This window comes from Eutrigla gurnardus, assembly GCF_963514095.1.
Source record: "Eutrigla gurnardus genome assembly, chromosome: 18".
In the NCBI taxonomy this organism is placed as follows: Eukaryota; Metazoa; Chordata; class Actinopteri; order Perciformes; family Triglidae; genus Eutrigla; species Eutrigla gurnardus.
Window position 1 is genome coordinate 7,919,882 of NC_139929.1, and position 21,492 is coordinate 7,941,373.

Genomic DNA, 21,492 nt, shown 5'->3' on the forward strand with positions numbered 1-21,492 from the left:
CGAGCACGTCAGGGTCTTAAATGACAAAGTCGGAGGTCTGGTGAAGTGCAGTGGAGGGCGTCTGCAAACGGGGGGAGTTGAGAAGACACACCCATTGGCAGGAAAATGAGGGATGGAAGGAAGTGGAGGAAGGAGGGAGGGGAGGGCAAAGCTACAGTACTGCAGATGCTCTAAGTCAGGCCATATGTATCCAAAGGAAAGCATGATGTTTTCCAAACACCGTCATTCCTCTCTCAGTCAGAGGACTTTTTTCTTGAACTCTTCCTCTCACTTCTTCTGTCTGTTTCTCTCATTGTCTCTCCCCCTATTCTCACTCACACTCCTTCTCGTGTGTGTGTGTGTGTGTGTGTGTGTGTGTGTGTGTGTGTGTGTGTGTGTGTGTGTGTGTGTGTGTGTGTGTTGTTTAAAGGGCGTGTCACGCAGCTCTCATCAGTGTTGGCTTCAGTGCAGAGCTCCTGTCTTCATAACCAATAGGAGATCTGTCTCATACTAAATCTGTTACAGTCACTGAATGCCTTTACAAATAGGCAATGACATTAGTGCTGCTGATGAAATGTATTTTATACACCTTTAAGCTTAGAGAGAATAAGCAGCATATCCATAAATGTGTCAATAAGAGAAATAGAAGGTCAGAAAAGGATAAAAGAAATAGACATTACAACTCCCGAGAACCAAAAGTGATGCCTTGAAATGGCTCATTTGGTCCCACCAATTGTGGAAAAAAACAAACAATTTAATTTCTGAGGATATAAAAGGCAGCAAAACCAATCGTCATTTGACCAATCGACTCGTCATTTTAGAACACATGAAAAAGTTACATTAGCCTGAAAGTTGTCGAGGCAGTCTTGTGTGCAGACCTTTGTCTGTGGAGCAGTGTGTCAGCCCCCTCTAAGGTGGGATGAGTTTCTACAGTAATAATTACAAACAAGGGAATAGCAGCTGCTGTTTTGGCTGCTGACTCCAGCAGCATACGGGAGCAGGAACACATGTTGGAGCCGCCGCACGTGAGCGAGGTAAACATGAGATCCCCTGTCATGGCAGCAGAGTTCATATCAAGATTAATATTTCACGTTCCATCATGTTGTAAGGTGTATTTTTAGAGTTTGGGAGCATCTCTCCAGTCGCTTATGAATTTTAAATGGAAAGTTGTGAATATTGCATCAGTGGACCAGAGCAGAACTGGATGACGTGTTTGTATGTCTGTAGGCCTGATGAGGATTTTTTTTATTATAATTTATTCATCTGTAGATTTTTTTCAATTAATGCATTAGTTGTTAACTGGATAAAATGTGGAAAAAAATTTGCAAAATGTCCTTTGCAAGCTCCCAGAAGAAAGGTGATATCTCCAAAATTGCTTGTATTATCTGATAGTCATTCGGATAATCATAATGTTCTGAACTGAGAAGGTTGCATGCTTTCAAATGTGATGAAACTTTATTTAAATCAAAAGGCTTTACACCTTTCAATCCAACTGTGAGATTCCTAAAGATTCCCACCAATTTTAGTTAAACATGGTATTAGATTGTACTTAAATATGCTTTGGTGCCAGGATAAATCTCGTAGATTAAATTTAAATATTCTTACATGTAAAACAGCCCCAAAAAATCCCTGTAATCTCCTCCCAGTTTTAATCCAGATTTTAAACGGTGCAATTACAGCAGAGGAGCCTATACTCAATGTTAGCTTCACTGGTTTTCATACCATGAATTTAGTGCAGAACTATTACGGCAAAAATCATAATCTCGATTATTTTGGTTAATATTGAGATTAGATTATTTAACACTATTACACAGACTTTGGAAACATGCATTTACAATTCAAAATACAAAAGGAGAGCATCATTGTGGCAAAATAATAATTTTATCTTGACTATTCTGTTTTCAAAACCGAAAATTGTAAATTTAAAGTTGTATTTATTTACTTATTTCAACGGAACAACACCTTCATGAATGAGGTTTGACGGTGATGAGTGCAGCTCTCCAACCGTGTGTGCTGTCACCCTAATTATGCGTGTTTTCTGGAACGAGTGGACCCCTCCACCCTTTAGCCTCCCTCTGAGTCTACACCAGCCCAACCTCAAACCTCAGCCGTGGGAATTCCAAGATCACCTTACACCGCTGCTATATGGGCTCTTTATGGAGCACACGTTGGCTAACGGCGGTGTCGCGCTTTTCTCTCAAAGGAGCCCTTTCAGTCGTGAGTGACTTAGTTTACATTCAGGGTGGACAGGTAAGTCTATACGTCCTATTCTCGTGTTTTAGCAGCCTCGCGTCTTGAATTAGGTGTTTGTCTGCGCGTCTGATTGATGATGTCTATGTGGAGTTTCCAGACGTGGGCGGTTTATGGTGGCGGCTCGGTCCTGGATGGAATAGTGGTGTCTTATGTAGTGAGAATCCTGCTTTACCTCCAGAGTCACTTCAGCACATAAACCCCAGCGTCTGACGTGTTAAAGTTGACAAAGACTGCTCTCACAGGTTAATCCCCGGTCTCTCACGCAACACCTGCTACTGCTTTACGTTCAGGCCTGATGTAAACACGTTTGCTTAACTGATATGTTTAATACGTTTATTTAAGTAGCTGCTGCAGAGCTTAGACTTGAAATAGCACATAGCGGATAGTGTGGATTAAATGGGAGGTATTTTATTAGATAGATTTATTCACATTTTGACCTGACGAAGATCCAAGCGAGATTGAAATGTCAATCAATAAATTGTGGAATAGACTAATGTGACACACTCACTATGGCTATCATCCTGTCTGATGCCTAACTCTTATTCTGAATATTTCGACAAACAACGCTACACTGAGCAGTGTAATAATCCTACAATGCACTGACTCCTTCATACTTTAGCCCAACAATGAAAGGCGGCATTGCACAGAAGGGAGGTTTCAAAAGTGGCTCATATGATGCATGTTGACCTCAAACACAAGCGTCTGTCTCTCACCCGGCTGTGTCCTGTCTGACAGGAGGACGACTGTGTCTTCATTAGCGCTTCCTGATGATCTGAGGCCCTCTCTGGCCTCCCCTCTTTTCAACTGTGCCGTATCTCCCCGAGGGGAATCCGTCTGAGCGATGGGGAGAGATTCAATAATTATACCGCGGCAGGGAGTGAGTTTTTTTGTTTTTCTTCAGAAATTATCATTCGAGAGGTGTTCGAGATGGGACGGGGTTACGGCTGTCATCACAAACATATTTGCCCCTTTTTTCCGCTGTCTGAGAGCAGCTGCTGAGGAGTGAATGAGCGAGCTGCTGAATGCCTGATTGGCAGAGGCATTTGTGTAGAAGTGTCGAGGGACCTCTGGAGACAATTGTCCAGATCAAGCAGGGCTCCTTCACCGTGGAGCCCTCTAATACGTCGACCCCCCCCCCCCGTGCTCTGCTCTGGGCTTTTGTCTTCCCTGTTAGTTTTTGGGTCCAACCCACCACCTCTCCTCACTGCACTGCTCCGTCTTGAAGGAAATCCCCCTGTATTTTTTTATTTTTTTTTATGCTGCCGTGTGTTTCTTCTTTGCTCTACGCAGATGGTCTCCATAGCAAACTGTGAATTTTGATAGTTGTTTTTGCCATTGGAAGAGAAGCGATGCACTGGCTCATAAATATATTGGTAGGCATGACTCACGGGGAGATGGAATGGTAGCATTTCCAGCCGTTGCATCAGGACTTGTGTTTGAGTTGGATACTTTCTGAAATGAACGGAGAGCTGGTGCCAACTTCCTCCTCATAACAAAAGCATGAGAGGAGGCAGTCATTGTGTTGCTAGTGGATTTTGTTGGATAGGGGAACATTGGTTCCTCCTTGAAATTAAAATGTGAATTTACCCATTTTACCCATTTTAAGGCATGCATAATAATGCTGATATACTGTATGTTAGAGGCAGGATCATTGAATGAGAGCAGCAGTGAACACCACATCTACATGAAACTTGAGCTGCAGCAAATGTTTATTTTTATTATCCATTAATCTGGTGATTATTTCCTCGATGAATAGCACTGCTGCTAAAATTGTATTTTCTCCTTCAACCGACCAACTGGAAAAGCCGTGCAGCCAACGCCAACTCGCAAACAGCTCCTCTCGCTCTTCCCTCCAGGAAACAAAGTTTGGCTTATTTGTACAACCACCAAGCCCTGCCCTCCTCCTAATGCACTGGCATGTGAAAATTATATTACTGGCCCCTCATATGCAGTACCGGACTCCACTCTTGAGGCCCCAGTATCCGCCTGACGAGCCTGCTACCTCTCCAGGGTTGTCGACTGTGGGGTTCGTACCCCTCGGTACTCCCTGGGGGCCGTATGAAGAAGGGCATTATGGGTGTGCAGTGGTGTGGCACATAGTGGTAGCAGTCTGTTCCCGGGCCCTCATTAGCCAGTCCTTTGTTACAGTAAGCCATACCTCGCGGAGCCCAGATGCAGCATGTCCAGATTAGATCTTGCACCCGCCAGGAGTCCTGAAAAGCCACTCCGCATCGAGCCTAATCCTCCTGCAAGACTTTCTCTTTTCTTCTCGCTCTCACACACAACCACACACACACACACACAAATATATAATGTTGGTCACACACAAGCACCAACTGGAAACTTCCAAATAACTTATTGTAGTTTTTAGAGCCCTGTTGGTACCTTATGTCTTTAATCCCCATCTAGAGATCCTGTCAGCTGCTTACAGACCACAGGCCTTTCCCCCTTTTGTTACACAAATCAGAGCTGCAGATAATCATCTAATAAATCCTGGACTCAGATTTGAGGGGATTAAAATGAAACGGCATCTTGAAAACAACCTGGTTCTCATTGCTTTGCGTTCTCCAGAAATGTAAACATTTGAAACAGGTTTCACATCTCAGGGAACGCAACTTTGGCTGTCAGGGTTTGTTTGAAGGATTTTCCCGTGGCGAGCGTTGGCATACTGCTCTTTAAATGAACGGCAACTTTTCCTCCAGCCAGCTATGCTACTGGACAGGACCTGTCTCCCCTGATGTTTCAGCACACCGCTAATGTAATTTCAGCCTAAAAACTCCACGCCAGACTCTAAAAGCTTGCCGATTTCTCCATCCTTGTCTTTATTTCACCACAGCCGCAGTCTGGATGTTGTCTTTGGCATGTAATGTCATGTTGTGTGAAGCCGCAAGGCCATTTGCAGAAGTATCAGCAGGGGGACTCCAAGACCGAATTGCACTGTGTCGGATCCAGCAGCCTCCGGTGGTAACGATGCAGACCTCTAAATGTTACAACACATACATCAGTAAACCCTCTGTCTGTTGGGCAGTTATTCATAGCAGCGTCCTCCAAACCTGCCCGTAGAATTTCACAGGCGTCTGTGGCCACGCTCAAGTCGATCTTATCATCTGGCCTATGCTGGTTTTATTTGTTATTTTTGTTTTTTTTATGGGATGAAAAGCGCTGCTTACAATTAACACCTTTGTGTGATCTCATACATTCCTTCAAAGCATTTCCCCAGCTGGTGTTAAAGAGATGTGGCTAGTTTATTGTGTTTGAACATGGCCGCCATTCCATTAACCCATTGCTGCTTTTCTCTGTTTTCGTTATCAAAGTAAACTATATACACAATAAGCAATTTGAGGACATTCCTTTGGGCACTGGGAAATTGTGTTGCCATTTTCCCCCCTCACTCATATCGTACATGTGTCTCTTTACGTTCAACGTTCAAATTCTCTACTAATCGGGGATCGGATAAACACTTGTGTGTTGAAATGGTGACGTTTCAGTTGCTTTAATGAAAGAGGGGCAGAAGAACTGGATACAAGTGGCTATTTCCACATATTTATGTGTATCTGTTTACACCTTTTTAACGCCTTACAACAGTCGAATTTCAATCCTTCACTTTTAAAAAAAAATCTATGATAGCTATTTTGAAAGCATCAAGGTTACACCGTTATTCACTATATTGCTCTCTCGGCAATCAGCATTTTTCAGATTTTTCTATTGTGTTCAGTTTGACCTGAATTGTCCTTAAAATAGCCAAATACCCAAATATATCACCCTTGTATCGATATATGTTAAGAGACTATTATCGTTTTTGATTTAAGATATGGTAATAGTAATTTTCCTGGTATAAAAGGCTGCATTCAGTAAAAGGAACTGTTCTAGCCGTTCTATTATTTGCCGCTACCCATATAGTCATTCTATCCACATCCACCAATCAAAAGTGTCATTCTTTTTTTGAGAGCCCCAAATGGGCAACCCTACAATATCGTGTTAATATCGTTAGCGACATATGTGGTCAAACATATTTTGACATTTGCTTTTTCCATATCGCCCAGCCCAGCCTTATAGCTGCGTCAGTCCGGCTCAGACATTAAACCAACATCCAGTTCACCCACAAAGCCAGAGAGACGGAGCACGGCTAAATCCAGAACACACACATAAATCCTTCCTTTCACTCTTTCCTGTTTGCTGTAGAAATCATCCTCGTCTCGATCAGCTCCTCAGTCGTCACGAGACACTGATAAACAAGAAATCACGTGATCGACCAGGGCGGACACCCTAGTCCGGTGGCCGACATTGTTGTGGTGCGGTACGTTGCCACGACAACGGCACAATATTTCTGGACGGAATGTCTAGTTTTTGTGTCTGCATGGCGCCAAATCCACTTCCTAGCCAACAAGGAATTCATGTCTTATCATGTGTTTTAGATTTACAGCAACTTAGAGACGTATATGATGTGGCTTGAAACCCAATAAGAGTCTGAAATGTATTAGTGGAGGTAAGAAGTTTTGTTTGGCTGGAAAACGTACCTCTAATGGTGATGTGGGCTTGTAATGCGTATGTAAAAATGGCATTTTCACAAATTCACTTCTATGCATGCAGTAAACGGTACGGTTCCGATATACAACCACTCTTGTGAGACTTGATCCTTGTTTTGGCTTCAACAAGTCAAATGTCTCAACTGGCTGTGTTTGGCGACGTCTATTTCTGCCCGTGTTTTCCATACGGAATACCACACGCTATACTGAGCCCGCTGAATGTGGTAACAAGATGCTCCCGACGAAACGCTGAGAAGGGAACATTCCACCGCTGCGTTCATGATGTTGTTTTCGTGGCCGCCACCGTCTCGGATGGCAAATATCCACAATGAAAATAGCCCGGTGTTTACGTTTTTTCGCCGTTTAGCAGGCGCTCCCGTCTGCAGCGACTTCCCAAACCGCGGCGACTGTTGACGGACACGCGTTAGCTGTTGTTGGGCGTGGGCCAGTACACAAACGATTATGGAACAAACAAATCACTCGCCCTGGAGATAATAGTGAGGTATTGAAATTCAAAATGGAGCAAAGGCAAACCCCTTGTCCTGAAGCGACGTTTCGTTACAGCACAGAGTCCTGATGTCGCTGGTGGAGCAGCGAGAAAGCTCTGGAGAGCTCTGACATGAAAATGTGATTAAATATTAAATTGATGTTTTAGCCCGACTCTCTACCAGAGAGATTTACTAAAAGGCATCAGGGCTTTGAGTCCATCCTGCTCCCAACCCTCTCACTGCTCCTGAAATAAAGGTGGTTGCCAAGCCTGTGTGGAGTTTTGTTTACCTTCAAGGATTGCGGAGCTATTCCCATGTGGCGTGGCCGGCCTCTTATGTAATACTACGAGGCGAGTGTGAAGGGAGATTTGGTGGTTGCAGGTGGTGGAGTTTCGATTTACATGTTAACTGAGGCTGTAATTCAGAGCAGATTGTTCTGAGTGAGAAGCTAGGGTTTCACTGCCACGGCCAAGGTGATTTCAGCCATTATAGGGCATTTCTAGGGATTGAACATGTAATCTTTGGGTTTGTGACAGCCATCGGTATAGTCAAGACACCCTAAACCGAGACCAAGTTATGACCAAGACCAGAGTGTATCGAGACGGAGACCAGGACCAAGACTTTTACACCAAGTTAAGACCAAGGCAGTGACAGACCAGAGCCAAGACCACTGCGGGTCCCACTCTGCATGACACACTTCAGATGAAATGTGGTGGAAACCAGAGGTGTGTGTGTGTGTGTGTGTCAGATTTTATATGTAAATTCAGAATATATGGTGATGTATTATACTTTCTGTAAATTCAGTTGAAAAGTCAGATTGAAATGTCTGTTTTCCATTAATCTAGTGCATGAAATACATGGAAAATCACTTTGATACAACAATCCAATCACTGTTTTCAGTCTACAGGAAGCATTGTGTTGTTGCACTGTGTTTTATTACCAATCACCTTGCACACAATGTTCCCAGGCATAATCACTGAAATCCCTAATCTTTATCACCTTTATTCCGACATCTGTCTTTTTGTCTGTTAATTAAACTCTGCACTGTTAAAAGCTGAACCTGGAGCGGGTCTGCAAGTTCGCTTCCAAATCGACGCCCTATTTACATTTCATGTGTTGCATGGCTTACCCTTATGTAGTTTATCCATATGTTCCCTGTTAAGTCAACAAATAAACAAATATACAGAAGTTACTGTGTGTTTATGTAACTCCTGGTAGTCTCTCTGACCACAAAGCCTGCCACCCAGGCGTCAGTCCTTTGTAGTTGCCAGATGAGCTGCAGGCGGGTGGCTCTGCTGTGGATTGTTGTGCCTTATAGATTTCAAAGAACCCATATGCTCCCTTATCTGTATTAGCCCCACTTGACTTCTTCCACAGGCTGTGAAAACAAAAAAAAGTTATTCCCGTCTCCTCCGGACTGATAGCAACTTTGTGCAGCTTGTGTTTCCTACAATAACAAACTCATCTGAGCGTTCCTCATATTATTACTTACCTCTGACTCACGTGTGCGTCTCGTCTTCTCCTCCTTTTTTTTATTTGTTCTCATGATTTATTGATTAGCCTCGACACGCAAGTCTGTTGGCGGGCGCGCTGCAGATAAAAAGGTTGGCAGCACAAGAGGTGAGTTAGAGAGAGAGATGGAGGAGAAAGGAAAGGAAGAGAATTCACTTCAGGCCGCCTTGTGTGTGTGTGTGTGTGCATACTTCACAGAGTTTTGTGTGGTGAGTGGGTGGGTGCGTCACTCAGTCGTCCTGGGCTCTCCGCAGTGCCGCTCTCCTCTCGGCTGAGTGGAAACATCATGTGTCTCTGGGACGCCCAGAAGAACAGTCCTGTTTCTCCAAACTGAGACCAGAACAGACGGTTAAAGACGGACAGAGGGGAGGAAGAGGCTGCAAAATGGACCCAATTCACCAGAACTTTGGATTAGACTACACAGAAAAGAGGAACTAAAGGAGATTTTGTTTTTAGGATAGTTTTCATCTATTCTATAATTTGATCTTACCACCTCAAACCTGGCTATGCCATGCTGGCCCAGAGGAACGGGCTACCACCGGGCTGTAAGCCGGTTCCTCTAAAGGATCACCCAGACCTTCGGGATGTGGACGTGAAAGCCGAAGGGTGCTGCTCCCTCGCTCCTTCCCCGTCTTCTGGAGGTTGTCCCTGGGCTCGGCTCGCCGGGGTTGACGGCTGCCTGTCGGAGCCCTACTGTCTTTGGTTCCAGCTTTTGGCCAGAGCCTACTGGGGAGAGGTGGAACTGGGACTCACCAGTCCCAATCGCAGCGTGTCCTGGGCTCGGCTCAGAGAAGCCTCCAGGAAGAACTGTGTCCGATCTCGGGTAAGGACAGTAAGGCATGGGAGAGCTGCAGAGCATCCTTGTGGATTGACATTTCGAGGAGGCCAGTTGAGCTCCAGGTTTTGAGGCATTTGGGGAAATGAAATATGTGTCGAGGCGATATCAGTGTCTGGCAGAGACGTATAGGTTTACATAGGAGGCATTTGATAGTGGAGGAGAGGTTAGGGGCGGCTACACTTTGTTGTGCTGTCTGAGGAATTTTGTGTGCGTCATCCTGCTCTCCAGCTGCGGGGTAGTCCTCTTTCACTGACCGATATCTTTCGTAATGTGAGTGTGTGTGTGTGTGTGTGTGTGTGTGTGTGTGTGTGTGTGTTTGGGTTTAAGGTTTCATTTATTGTTGCACCCTTTGGGAGTGACACTTTGCTTTCAGAGGAAGATGATGTTTATTTTCCAGCTGCGTGTATTTTAGAATTTCTTTCTTTCTTTTTTTTAATATAGCACGGACTGAAGCTTAATTGAGTGAAGTCAGTGTGCAGCGGTGGAGCGAAGTGGGGAACTGAAGCCATATTTTCCCATTGTGTAGTGAAGAAGGGTGACTAATGTTAAAGTCTGTGGTCAGAGAGAGAGGTTTGGGGGGGGAAAAGGCGAGCGGGAGTGAAAGAGATAGATCCATGATGACTCAGGGGTGACTCACACCCTTAAAAAAAAAAAAAGAAGAAATGGTGTAAAGAAAAGAATAGCTGAGTTCACAAGCAGTGCTATTCAAATTAATCCCATATATATAAAGCCGCAGGAAAGGCATGCTAATGCAACATCCCGCAGGCCAATGCACCATATGGCAGCATGCAGATCGAACCTTCGTGTGCACATAATGATGACTGTTTTGATGAGCAGATTGCATGCATAATTGAGTTGTATTCATTAGCAATTGTGTGAGCTTGTTTGGAGCAGATTTACAGTATTTTACTGAAGGGGGCCGTAGTTTCCCTCCACATTGTGCACTATGCTGCCTCTATTGTTGTATTATTCAACATGTTTTAGAGAGAGATGGAAAATGTGTGTGTGTGTGGACCTCTTCCATGGGGCATTTGAGCCAAATGGCTTAGCTATTGCATAATACGACATTACATTTTCAGCATGAAATGAAAACAAACAGCGTAGTTGGCCTGTCAGCTCTCCTCTCCTCTCCGTTACAATGTGGACTGTGGCTCGCTTCCAGCTCCACGCCACTGGGTATTGGTGGTGATTTCACCAGTCGTACCATTAAGCCCACACCCTTCCCGTTCTCTGGAGGCCTCTACATCTGCTGCTCCCAGACAGGCCGAGGAGAGATGTGGATAGGGGAGCCAGAGGGATGGTGGGGAGAACGTCTTTGTTTTGGATCCACACCGAGGATGTATTTTGGTAGGAGAAGAGCCTGCGGAGGGGTTGAGGCTGGAACTCTTGGCAGGCTCTCGTAGCCTGAAGTCACTATGGTAGTGTTAGCAATAACCGCTAACACACGCCCTGTGGTGCAGTGGTTCAGCTCCATCGTTAATTTGATGATGGATGTGACAGAAGTCTCGCTGCTCAGACGAGTCGCAGGTCAGGGTGTTTCACAGCGATGCCACAACTTTATAGAGACGGCTTGGTTAAGAGTTATAGAATATTTCCTGCTGTATGATTATGGTAGCAATAAATCTGATAGCTAGTGATCTGATAGATCACTGTTAGCTCTGTCAGCAGCACTGTTGTCGTTGTTTGCACTGTTAGCACCGTTAGCTGCTAGCCACCGCCATGTTGAGAACCATGTGGAGTCAATAGATATGCATAATCACTTCAATCATCAAAGATATTCAAGTCACATTGATTTATGAGAAGCAACAGCAATAGATTGTAACATTGCTTGAAAAATGACTGCAGCAGTTAATTGAAAAAAAGTTGCCGAATCATCTTCTGTTTAATTGATGAATCGACCATTTTCGAGCCTTTCATCGCATCTCTCAGTTTGGATGTTTTTCTGTTTCGTAACGTCATCTTCAGGAAAAGAGGGTCACAAATACAAACTGCCGTGACTCACTGTGTTTTCAGCTTAGCTACAGCTGCCATTGGAGACCCAGTGGGCGTAAACATCTGTAGCATGTGCAAGATGAGAGCTGCCAGCGTTTAAGCGTTGTTTTTTATCCCGTGTTAGTCGCAGTAGGAATGTAGAAGATAAGTCTGTCATCGTGCAAATACGCCAAATAGCCCCACAAAGCCCCAAATGTGCAATAACTGAAGCCATATGTATGGTTGTGTGGAGCTTGTGGCAGTACAAATGTGGCTTAAATGACACTCCTGATTATCTTGACAGATATTGAGATCACTGACATGAACCACAACTAACACAATAATCTGACGTCATTTTTGACTTCTGTCACCAACACTTTTAGCAGTTTTTTATCTGAGGATGCTGGGTGAAATGTTTTTTTTCTGTATTTGCAAGCTGAAACTCGTGTCTTAATCAACAGTTTCTAGTGAATATTTTGTATTATATATCTGTTCTCACAGTCTAGACGGATAGCAGCAGTTGGGGGGATCAGCTTGCTGTTTTTTGTGGCCATTGTTTTTTAACAGGCGTAACATGTCATTAGGGTCTGGAAATATTTCACGCCTTTTCATACCTGAAAGCCAACGGTCATATTGTGTTGCATTGTATACATTTGATCCGGTTAGTTTTGGTTTCACATTGCAATTTTGCAAGCACAATAAAGAACTGGGCTCCGTGATCCTGAAGATCAGCACTCACCTACCTGTGTGTTTGTCCTCCTTTCAGGCCAAGCAGAAGGATGGGCGCGATCAGAGCGAGGCGTCGGCCGTGGCTACTCCCGGCACAGAGGAGGAGCTTTTTTCCTGGCCGGGGCCCAAGACTCTTCACCTGCACCGAACCTCCCAGGGCTTCGGCTTCACACTGCGCCACTTCATCGTCTACCCGCCGGAGTCTGCCGTCCACAACTCTCTGAAGGTGACGGAGCTTCATCTCTTACAAAAACCTTCATATCATTTAATTTATGAGTAATTGTTTAAAATAAGTAATCAATTATTACAGTTGAGGTGAGAAAACACACTCATGTTTCCAAAGTAAATGAACATTAGTTGAATCCAGTGATGTAAAGCCGTAGGCCGCCAGTAGAAGCATCTGACTTAAGTTGGCTGTCATAAAAATCTTTGCTAAAAGCGACGTTCTATCGGAAACAGATGGAATAATGTCAGGCGGTTTTACAGAAATGTAACTTGACGTGAATTTTTTGGGGGGAAATAAATGACCTAAGTCGCAACTTTACAACATGAATTTGCTCATCAAATGGACTCTAGGATGCTTTCAACTACATCATAAAGTACAAGAGGTTGTTTCATCTGAATGAGGGTGTCTCGCCAAATCCCTTTATTGTCTCTTGCCCTCTGTGCTAACTCTGCCTTCGCTGTCAAGGGCTCGAAAATGTAATCATGAAATGTGACTCTATTTAGCTTTTTAATGTCTGCAGTTCTTAGGAAACACCTGATTTGTGTGACACTTCGGGAAAACAGACCCAGAATCATGACTTTCAGCTGCTGTTTGAACAGTCCGAGACAAACACCTCAGTATTTAGTGCTGTCTGATATTGGTGATGGTTTCTCTTCTTTTGTCTGGATGATTCAAACGGGAGAACTCCGTCCCGTGAGTTATACGTATAATATAGGGTCTGTATTGTGCAATGGCGCCAGAAACAGGTTCTCACCATTAAGATTGTTGTAGAACTGCAATGAACGGTTGATCAATTGATTAGTCTTTTGCCAGGAAATCAATCTGCGATCTATTTTGATAATAGTAATTATCAAGTTCCAACTGTGAGAATTTGCTGCTTTTATTTATTGATCGGATAAAACAACATATTTTCAGACTTCATGCTGGGTTTTTTCCTTTTTATTTTTTGTTACTAAATGTTGTCACATTTCCATTGTGGACACGTGACATACTGGAACCCATAGAGCTTACGTTATTTAAATGGAATCTATACAACATAAGCACTTGAAATGACCATAAATACTTAAATCTGTTCAAGATGTTTCATTTGAGACATTCATTTCTGTAATTGTAGACACACTGACACAGACTAAAGAGGCTTGCAGTGTTCCTGTGGAAGTGCTAATGTTAATATCGTGTCAGTAATGCAGCCAGGGTTTTTTTTCAGAGCCTCCCTGACTTGTGTCATCCTACCTGGGAAGTCTGCCAGCTGTCCGCTGGATAACATCAGCACCAATCTGCCCTTTGCTATTAATCCTGACGTTACGGCACTTCCGGCTCCTAATGGGCACGGACCAGCACACACTGAAGGGCTTTGGCCGAATACGCCGGGGCTTCTTTCATGATAAAATGTGCCGGTGTGTTGAATCAGCTTTCTCAAAGCTTATCATGGCCTCCCGCCTATTAGTTTTTAGAAGTGATAATTCAGGATAAGTTGGGTTTACTTTTCTCTGAAGTGTATTTTGACAACCTCTTCAGTTTGCACAGAAGGATTTCCTACAAAGTTAGCATAGCGCTTTCTGTTTATAGCTGTTGGCTTCTGTTCTGCATGTTGAAAGAGAAACCGTGGCACGACGGCGCGGCTTTTCAGACATTTGTGTAACCAATATGACGTTTCTTCCCAGAGGCCTTCTTGGGTATCACAATGTTGTTTCGGTCACTGCGAAGTTCAGCGTGGGCCGCTGCGTGCTTTGTGATATTGCTCTAACTTAATTAGAAGATATGAACGTTTTGTGGACTTGAATAGAGCGGACACGTGTGTTCTCTTAAAACCTGGAAATCTGGAGTCTGGTGGTTTAAATCAAGGCAATAAATTAATCGTACAAACGCTGGCAGCTCCTGAGGAAACAGAATTTCGCTTTTAGTTTCCTGATGCTTTAAATTTCAATCCGTCAGGTCACACTCACTGTAAACCCGTACCAGTTCTCCCATTGCATAACCCAAACCAACAAGGGGAGGGTAAAAAAAAAAAAACCTCATCCTTGTACATTCATCACATTTTATTGTAATTACTTTTAGGCTCTTGGATTGGAGCGCTTGATTAATCGCCGTTGAGGATATTGGGGTTAGCTTGAAGAGGGTCAGGCCGTCTTAAGGAAAGCCTTGGGAGAACAGGGAGTCTGTAAGGATGTGTGGAGAACGTATGTGTCACTGGGGAGAGGTGGATTAAAGCAGGAGTTAGTGGATTTAAAAAAAAAAAAATAACAACGTAGCTATGAAGTGGCCTTTGCATCGCTCTGCATTAGCTCTGTTTTTGGTCTCCACCAACATCTGAGTGAAATATCTGTCTCTTTGGCTGCTAATTGCTCCGCTTTGTTCACCACGTCATCACTGTGTTCGCTAACTGTGTCTAGAGTGAACCAAAACAGTACATTTGTGTGTCTGACAGCAAAACAACAAGCTAAAACTCACTATGAAGGTCCATAATGCAGTGGGGAGCTGCAGATTCAGCTGCATGAGGGACCTCTTTCACATTGTTTTCATATTGTCATTTAACATGAGAGTTATTTATTGTCTAGCAGTGATTTTTCCTTTTTTATTAGGAGATCTTGAATAAAATCAGAAATCATCTGAAATTTACCTTCTGTCTTTTTGTTTCCTCTAGGATGAAGACAATGGCAGCCGAGGTAAGTGTTGAAAAACAACCTTTTTTTTTCTTTTTAAACACATTCAAATCAAATCTGTGATCCCAGGGCCTCAGGTGTTGCAATACAAATGGCACAGACACCATTAACTCTCAGCTATTCGTCAGTAACTCCCCAGAATAGGGATCAAATTAGGATTGACAGTCCATTACTTTAATGTATTCTCACGCCTTATAGTTTAAACACTTCAATAGCTTTGGCAGTGGCATTAATAGCTTAATAAAAGGACAGATTTGACCCGGGAATGGTAGCAAAGCCAGTGTAAACACCGCGTTGCAGGTGAAGCCAGCCTCTCTGCAGACAGACGGGCGTTGTCGTGCTGCACTTTGGTGTTTAAAGCTTTGCTCTTCAGAGTGGCTTTGCTGTCAGCTTGGCAAGGCCTCGGCATTCCTGAGAGCATCCGGCTCATCATCCCAGCCCCTCAGTATTCTGCTCACGTCTGCAGCCCAGCATGAAGCAGGAGAGCTGCTCCGCTGCGCTTCATCAGACGCCTCCACAAACGGCCCTGCATCGCACGTCTGCCAGCGTATAGAAACACAAAGCAACGTGTACATTTGCTCCCCAAAAACAAACTTGAGGACTGAACAACAACAGTGTGGTCTTAGAGAAATAATCTGTTGTACTTGTCTTTAAATAAATAGCCACCTCTGAAATAAGGGAAGTTTCCCCAACCCCCGTTTATGTCCTGATCTTTCTTTTTAAAAACAAACCGAGACCTTCCTGGCAGAAGCAGCAGTGTTTTCTGTCTGCAATAAGTGGGAAGAAGATTATCATCATTAGTTGATTGTTTGGCTTGTGATGAACCCAGAGCCCTAGCAGGTGTGATTTAGTGGACTGTTATGGCATGAGCGGACAGTGAAAGTGAAGAATCCAGAGTGGGAGGAAGGTGAGCGCAGCACTTTGTGATAATTCTGACTCTTAAACGCCTCTCGACGGGAAATTGAGAGATTCCTGTAAGTGTCCCTCATCATCCCTCTTGGCCCTTGGTGTCACATTCCTCACACTAACCCCCTCCCCACCCTCTTTAACCCTTCCGCGTCCTCCCGCCTCATTCAACGCCGGCCTCAAAAGCAGAAACGACTCGCACACACACACACACACACACACACACACACACACAAGGGCCCTGCTGCGGCGAGAAGAAAACCCTGCAGGGAACTTGTGTGGCTGCACATTCTTTGAACTTGAATTCCTTTCCGTGACTCTACCTGAAAGAAGTCGTGTAAAAAACCCACGTGCGATTGTGTGTGCGCCCGTGTCATTAAGAAGTATGTAAGTGCATGAGAAGCTCAATAGATGGTGAGTAATGGCCCTGTCCTGGACAGCCCCCCCGCTGCCACAGGAAGTCACTTGGCTTACTTCCAGCCTCTCATAAATCCTTCGCTGCCTCTCAGCAGGCTCGGCAGTGGTGGTGATGCTGACAGGTAGGAGGGCCATAGCTGATAGCAAGAAGGGCAGCGCAATAAATCAAGAATAAGCATTCATTATGGGACATTCTTGTAAATGTTATAATACCATTGCTGTCACGGTGATCTGAAATATGCATTGTTAAAAGATCAAAACAGGGATGTTTTCCTACATCATGAAGAGGTAGGAAAAACATAACACACAAAGGTTTTATGAAGTTAGGGCTTCTGAAGAAGCTTAATGACAAAAAGGGCTTTTTTCTCATTCCCCATCATAGTGATCATGATTTTAAAACATACATTCAGCCTCCAGTTTTTCAGTCACACTTCTCAACTTGATTAGCTTTCTGTTATGTAACGACATGTAGCCAGAGGGAATGAAAAAGAGAAGTTTTGAACTTCTGTTTTCAATTTTAGCTTTGGTGTCATTTCCGACGCCTAAAAATTGTTGTTGTTGCTATGTGTGGCAACCCACACAGCAGTGACCAGACACGGACCCAGAGAGACGATGATGCATCCAACGTTTTTGGTTGTTTTTTGCATTTAAAACAAAGTTGCATTCTGCAGCTTTCTCCAGTTTTCTGTGCCCGAGTCGGGGTCTGTGATGTTCCTCTGCAGCGCTCTGCAGTGCAGTTTATTTACTTGAGTCTGGGCCAGTGTGTGATGAGGGTGTTTGGAGAGTGTGTGTGTGTGTGTGTGTGTGGGGTGCCTTCTGACTGCATGTTGACTAGCTGGGTGTTGCCGCTGGAAACACTTCAAACCTCCAGAAAACACACACACAGACAGACCCACACACACACATCATGCTGACGTAGATACGCATATAAACAAACGTAAACATCGCTGTACATTGTGTACTGTAGCTGCATAGTGGAGGCATACAAATGGAGGATTGATGTGTGTGTATCTAGTATCTATCTGTTTATTTCCTTTCACAGCTGTTGTCTACATACCAAATCTTCCCCTCTATCTCATTTCCTCTCTTCCTCCCTCTCACCCTTTCATGTATCTCTTTCTCTTCAGCTGCATATTTTAGCAACTTGTTGAAGGGTAAAATCCAAATGAGGCGTTCTGTGCTTATGAAGCTGCGGTACCTCAGCAACATAAAAAAAAAAAAAGATCTCCATCTGTTCAAATATTTGTTTTTCGTTCAACGTGAAACACTTTTCTCTGCAGATACCAGCTTTATTTCCATTTTTTGGTTCCAGATTTGAGTTTGTTCCCATAAAGCCTGCAGAGGGATTGTAATGCAGCACAAGCAAACAGAATTCCCCAGTATTCTCCAGTGGGCTTTTTAATGCCCCACCTTCTTTAACAAAGCGGCGTCCAAAGTTTTCTCTTCTTTTCCCCTCCTCTCTGCTTCCAAGTCAACCCTCTAACCCTCCTGTCTTGCTTTGTCTATCTGGGTCTCTTTCTGCCCTCGGTGACTTCTTGACTCTGAACTCACCAAATCTAGATTTTTGTTTCTGTTATTTAATTTGACGGCAAGAAGACAGAGGCTAAAGCTGCATCTTAAAGATAAAATGCCTTTGCCACTTGTTGTTTCAGTTAGGAAAGAGGATTATTCTCGCTCTTGCTTCTTGTAAAATAAGTACAGTAGGATGAGGAGCAATGCAAGGTCGGTTATTTCATTATACTGCTGTTTGGGGGCTATAAAAGAAAAGGCTTTAAGGAAGAGGACTGACAGATGTGTTTGGCAAATGTAATCTTTCAAAAGTTGGCTTGGTCTGTTGGGGTGTAACTTCTCTAAATCCACTAACCTCAGGCTGAACTCTGATAAAATAGCATCCAGGACTAAATGAATATAGTTTGTGTCGTTTGTTAGCTGGTCATGCTAACGTTTGGAGCTGATGTTAGAGCAGATAAACACACAGTTTAATCCATTCATTTAAGTTTTGCTTATGTATTTTTGGTTTTGGAAAGGTTAGAAAAAAACCCGACACCACCCTCTTTATTCACAGCCAGTTGGCTCATAGCAAGAGACAGTATTTTAGGCTAAAATCCTCCATTTCCAGATGTTTGTCACTTGTTCCTGCAGTTGAACTTCAACTCCCATGGTAGATAGTTTGGCTTGTTTTACAGAAAGAAAACAAAGGCTGAATCAAGGTTTTTTTTTTTTTTTTGCTGTGTGGTCAGTATATCCTCTTTCCCCTGGGTGGATTTTGGTATTTGGAATTCCTAGAAAAAAATGATGGAAAGTACTCCACCACCTTCCTGTCTGTGCTGGAAAAATCACCAGTGTGTGTGTGTGTGTGTGTGTGTGTGTGTGTGTGTGTGTGTGTGTGTGTGTGTGTGTGCTGGTGCCAGGCATGTGTTTCTACATCGACATGCCTTTCCCAGTTAACGCTACAGTTAAGGGAGTGTTTGATTACCTTTTTTAGATGTACAGTTATGACATTACGTTTTTGTGTCCATATATCTTATCACATATATATATATATATATATATATATATATATATATATATATATATATATACATATGTTTATACAGTACAATATTTATAGCGACGCATAAAGCAGCCACTACGTAATTTATTGTATTTATAGTCATAGTGACAAAAACCTCAAGGTCCACTTACTAGCTTTTTCCAGTGCTTTCATCCACCACCAACCTCCCCCTGTGATGTCTGCTCTGGTTGTCATGGAGATAACTCACTTGTCTTTGTTTAAAGATGGTCTTTGGCATCAAATATGACATTCTTGACCCTGAATTTGAGTCAATGATGAGTTAAATTTTCTTTGGTGAGAAGTATTTAATAAGCAAATGTAAAGGATCCTTATCACGAATGCTTGTTTATATCATGATTATAAAGAAACAATGTGTATTTACTTACATACTGACGGTGTCTGTGATGACGGGGGGCTTTAAGGTGTGTTGACGTGTCCACCCCCCCGCTGTGTGCTGCTGACGTTTCTGACATAAAGCTGTGGCTGTTTACAAAGTGCAGTAGTGAAACCAGACCGGTCCATCCGAGACTGGCACCTGCAAGTCGTTTTCGCCATGTGACAAAGTCTATTGACACAGTTTGCAAGGATGTGGGTTTGTAATGTATTTCAGCGAGGTCACGAGTGGGGTACGCAGGTTGTTTTAGCAGAGTTTAAGCTTTCAAAGCGGCGTTGTGTTTGGACGAGTTCGTCTGTGGACTGCACAGAGTGTTTTTCTTCATGGGAATGTGAGAAACGAGAGACATAATTACAGTATTTATTTCCATGATGGCTTCATCTGCTGTCTCAAAGCACTTTCTTCGAGCAGGAATTCGACATCGAAACACGCCGTCCTTTTGAAGGGAGTCGGAGTTTATGGATTTATGTAAAGTGTACTTGTGCTTTGACCTTCCCCGCACTATGGGGGAATTCGCCACGCCAGGATTATTTGCCTCCCATTTTCATATTCCTCTGCTGGAAGAGACCCGACACAGATAGTCATCTAAACACATACACAGTCCTCCTCCTACTCAGTGTTTGAAGTCTTGGGAAAGTTGATGAAAAACATCTCTTCTTAGTATCGAAGCGAAGAACGAGCGAGGCACTCGTTTTTGTGTATTTTTGTACCTGTACATTTGTGTCGGTACGAGTGACACAAAATGGTAAAGAGCAGCGAGTTGGACTGAGAGGTATTTCACCAGGGTTAATGCAGTGAGCGGGCAGCAGGCCCAGCCCTCTGAAGAATAACATTATCTAACCCAAAACAACGGGGGAGCGGAGAGCTGGCCGACACAACCGGGCCCAGCTGTGCAGGGAGGGACGGCGGCCAAGCCAGAGCTTGTGGAGGCCAGAGAGCAGCACTCACATCCAGCCGTTGACTGTGCACGGCTAGATTGGAGCAGATAGGGTTGTATAAAACTTACAGTGAGGAAAAGACATTTATTTTGCTTCATATATAATTGAAACGTGAGGTGTGTTTCACAAAGAGACATTTTTAATGCTTGCCTGGGCTAGAAAACTAAAAAGAAATATGGTAGAAGCCAACAAAGAGTTCAAATGGTATCTTACATTCAAAGTTTCTCCACAATAGCAATAGTCTGCAATAAGTAGATGTATCAGTATTGGTATTCGGTTAGTTTTGATTAAATTTGTGAAATTATGTGAGATGCATATTGATGATTCAAGCATGCACCTGCTTTCCGCTGTGTAAAACGATGCTGTGATTTGTAAAATAATCCCCTTGGCCACTAGTCAAACATTCGTCCCAGGTAGAGAAGCTGAGGTTACTCAACTGTCATTTGGAGTTTTGGGAACAGCCAGATTCATGTTAAGGCAGGCTGATGTATTTCATTAATCCACACAGTAGTTGATGCTTTGGTAAGACAGTTGGGAGCATTAAAAAAAAATATATCCCGAGCTTTAGATTTCCACATTTAATCCAGTTCATCCAGCTGCATGGCATGGAAACTTCCAGAAATCCAATTTGTGCTGCAGAGTTGGAGCCCGGTGAGATTCGCTTGGGATTGGGAGTTTGCCAAGTACACAGAGTGAAAGGGGGGAGGAGGGGGGGAGGTAGAGAGAGCATTTGTTAACATCTGTACCTTCACCTTGGGTCAGTCATGTCCTACGTTGTGTCTGTGATGTTACACATAAATGCATCAGTGCACATTTTTATCATGTCTTTACTTTGCTTAACACTGCTAGTCTTCTTTTTATTTGTGTGTGTGTGTGTGTGTGTGTGTGTGTGTGTGTGTGTGTGTGTGTGTGTGTGTGTGTGTGTGTGTGTGTTTGTGTTTGTGTGTGTGTGTGTGTGTGTGTGTGTGTGTTTTTGTCATTCACTCTGCCTGCGGCTCATCCAGGAAGAACATGAAACACAGTGTTGCCCTTAACAACTGTACACTGTTCATCGCTAAGCAACATCATTGTGTGTGCTGCGCTGCCTTCTACTGGAGG

General features: G+C 43.7%; 1 protein-coding gene across 5 annotated transcripts in view; it reads left to right on the forward strand.

Annotated features, from left to right (window-relative positions):
* Positions 1-21,492, forward strand: part of arhgap21a (Rho GTPase activating protein 21a) — a 67,189-nt gene that overhangs the window by 22,965 nt on the left and 22,732 nt on the right. For 3 of the 5 annotated variants that reach the window (XM_084034070.1, XM_084034071.1, XM_084034069.1), the window contains 2 exons: positions 12,334-12,522; positions 15,167-15,188. In XM_084034070.1, the coding sequence (XP_083890196.1) occupies positions 12,334-12,522; positions 15,167-15,188 (211 nt within the window). Of the gene's footprint in view, positions 1-9,110; positions 9,582-12,333; positions 12,523-15,166; positions 15,189-21,492 lie in introns of those variants that run through there. The other 2 variants (XM_084034068.1, XM_084034067.1) reach the window with 2 other exon arrangements.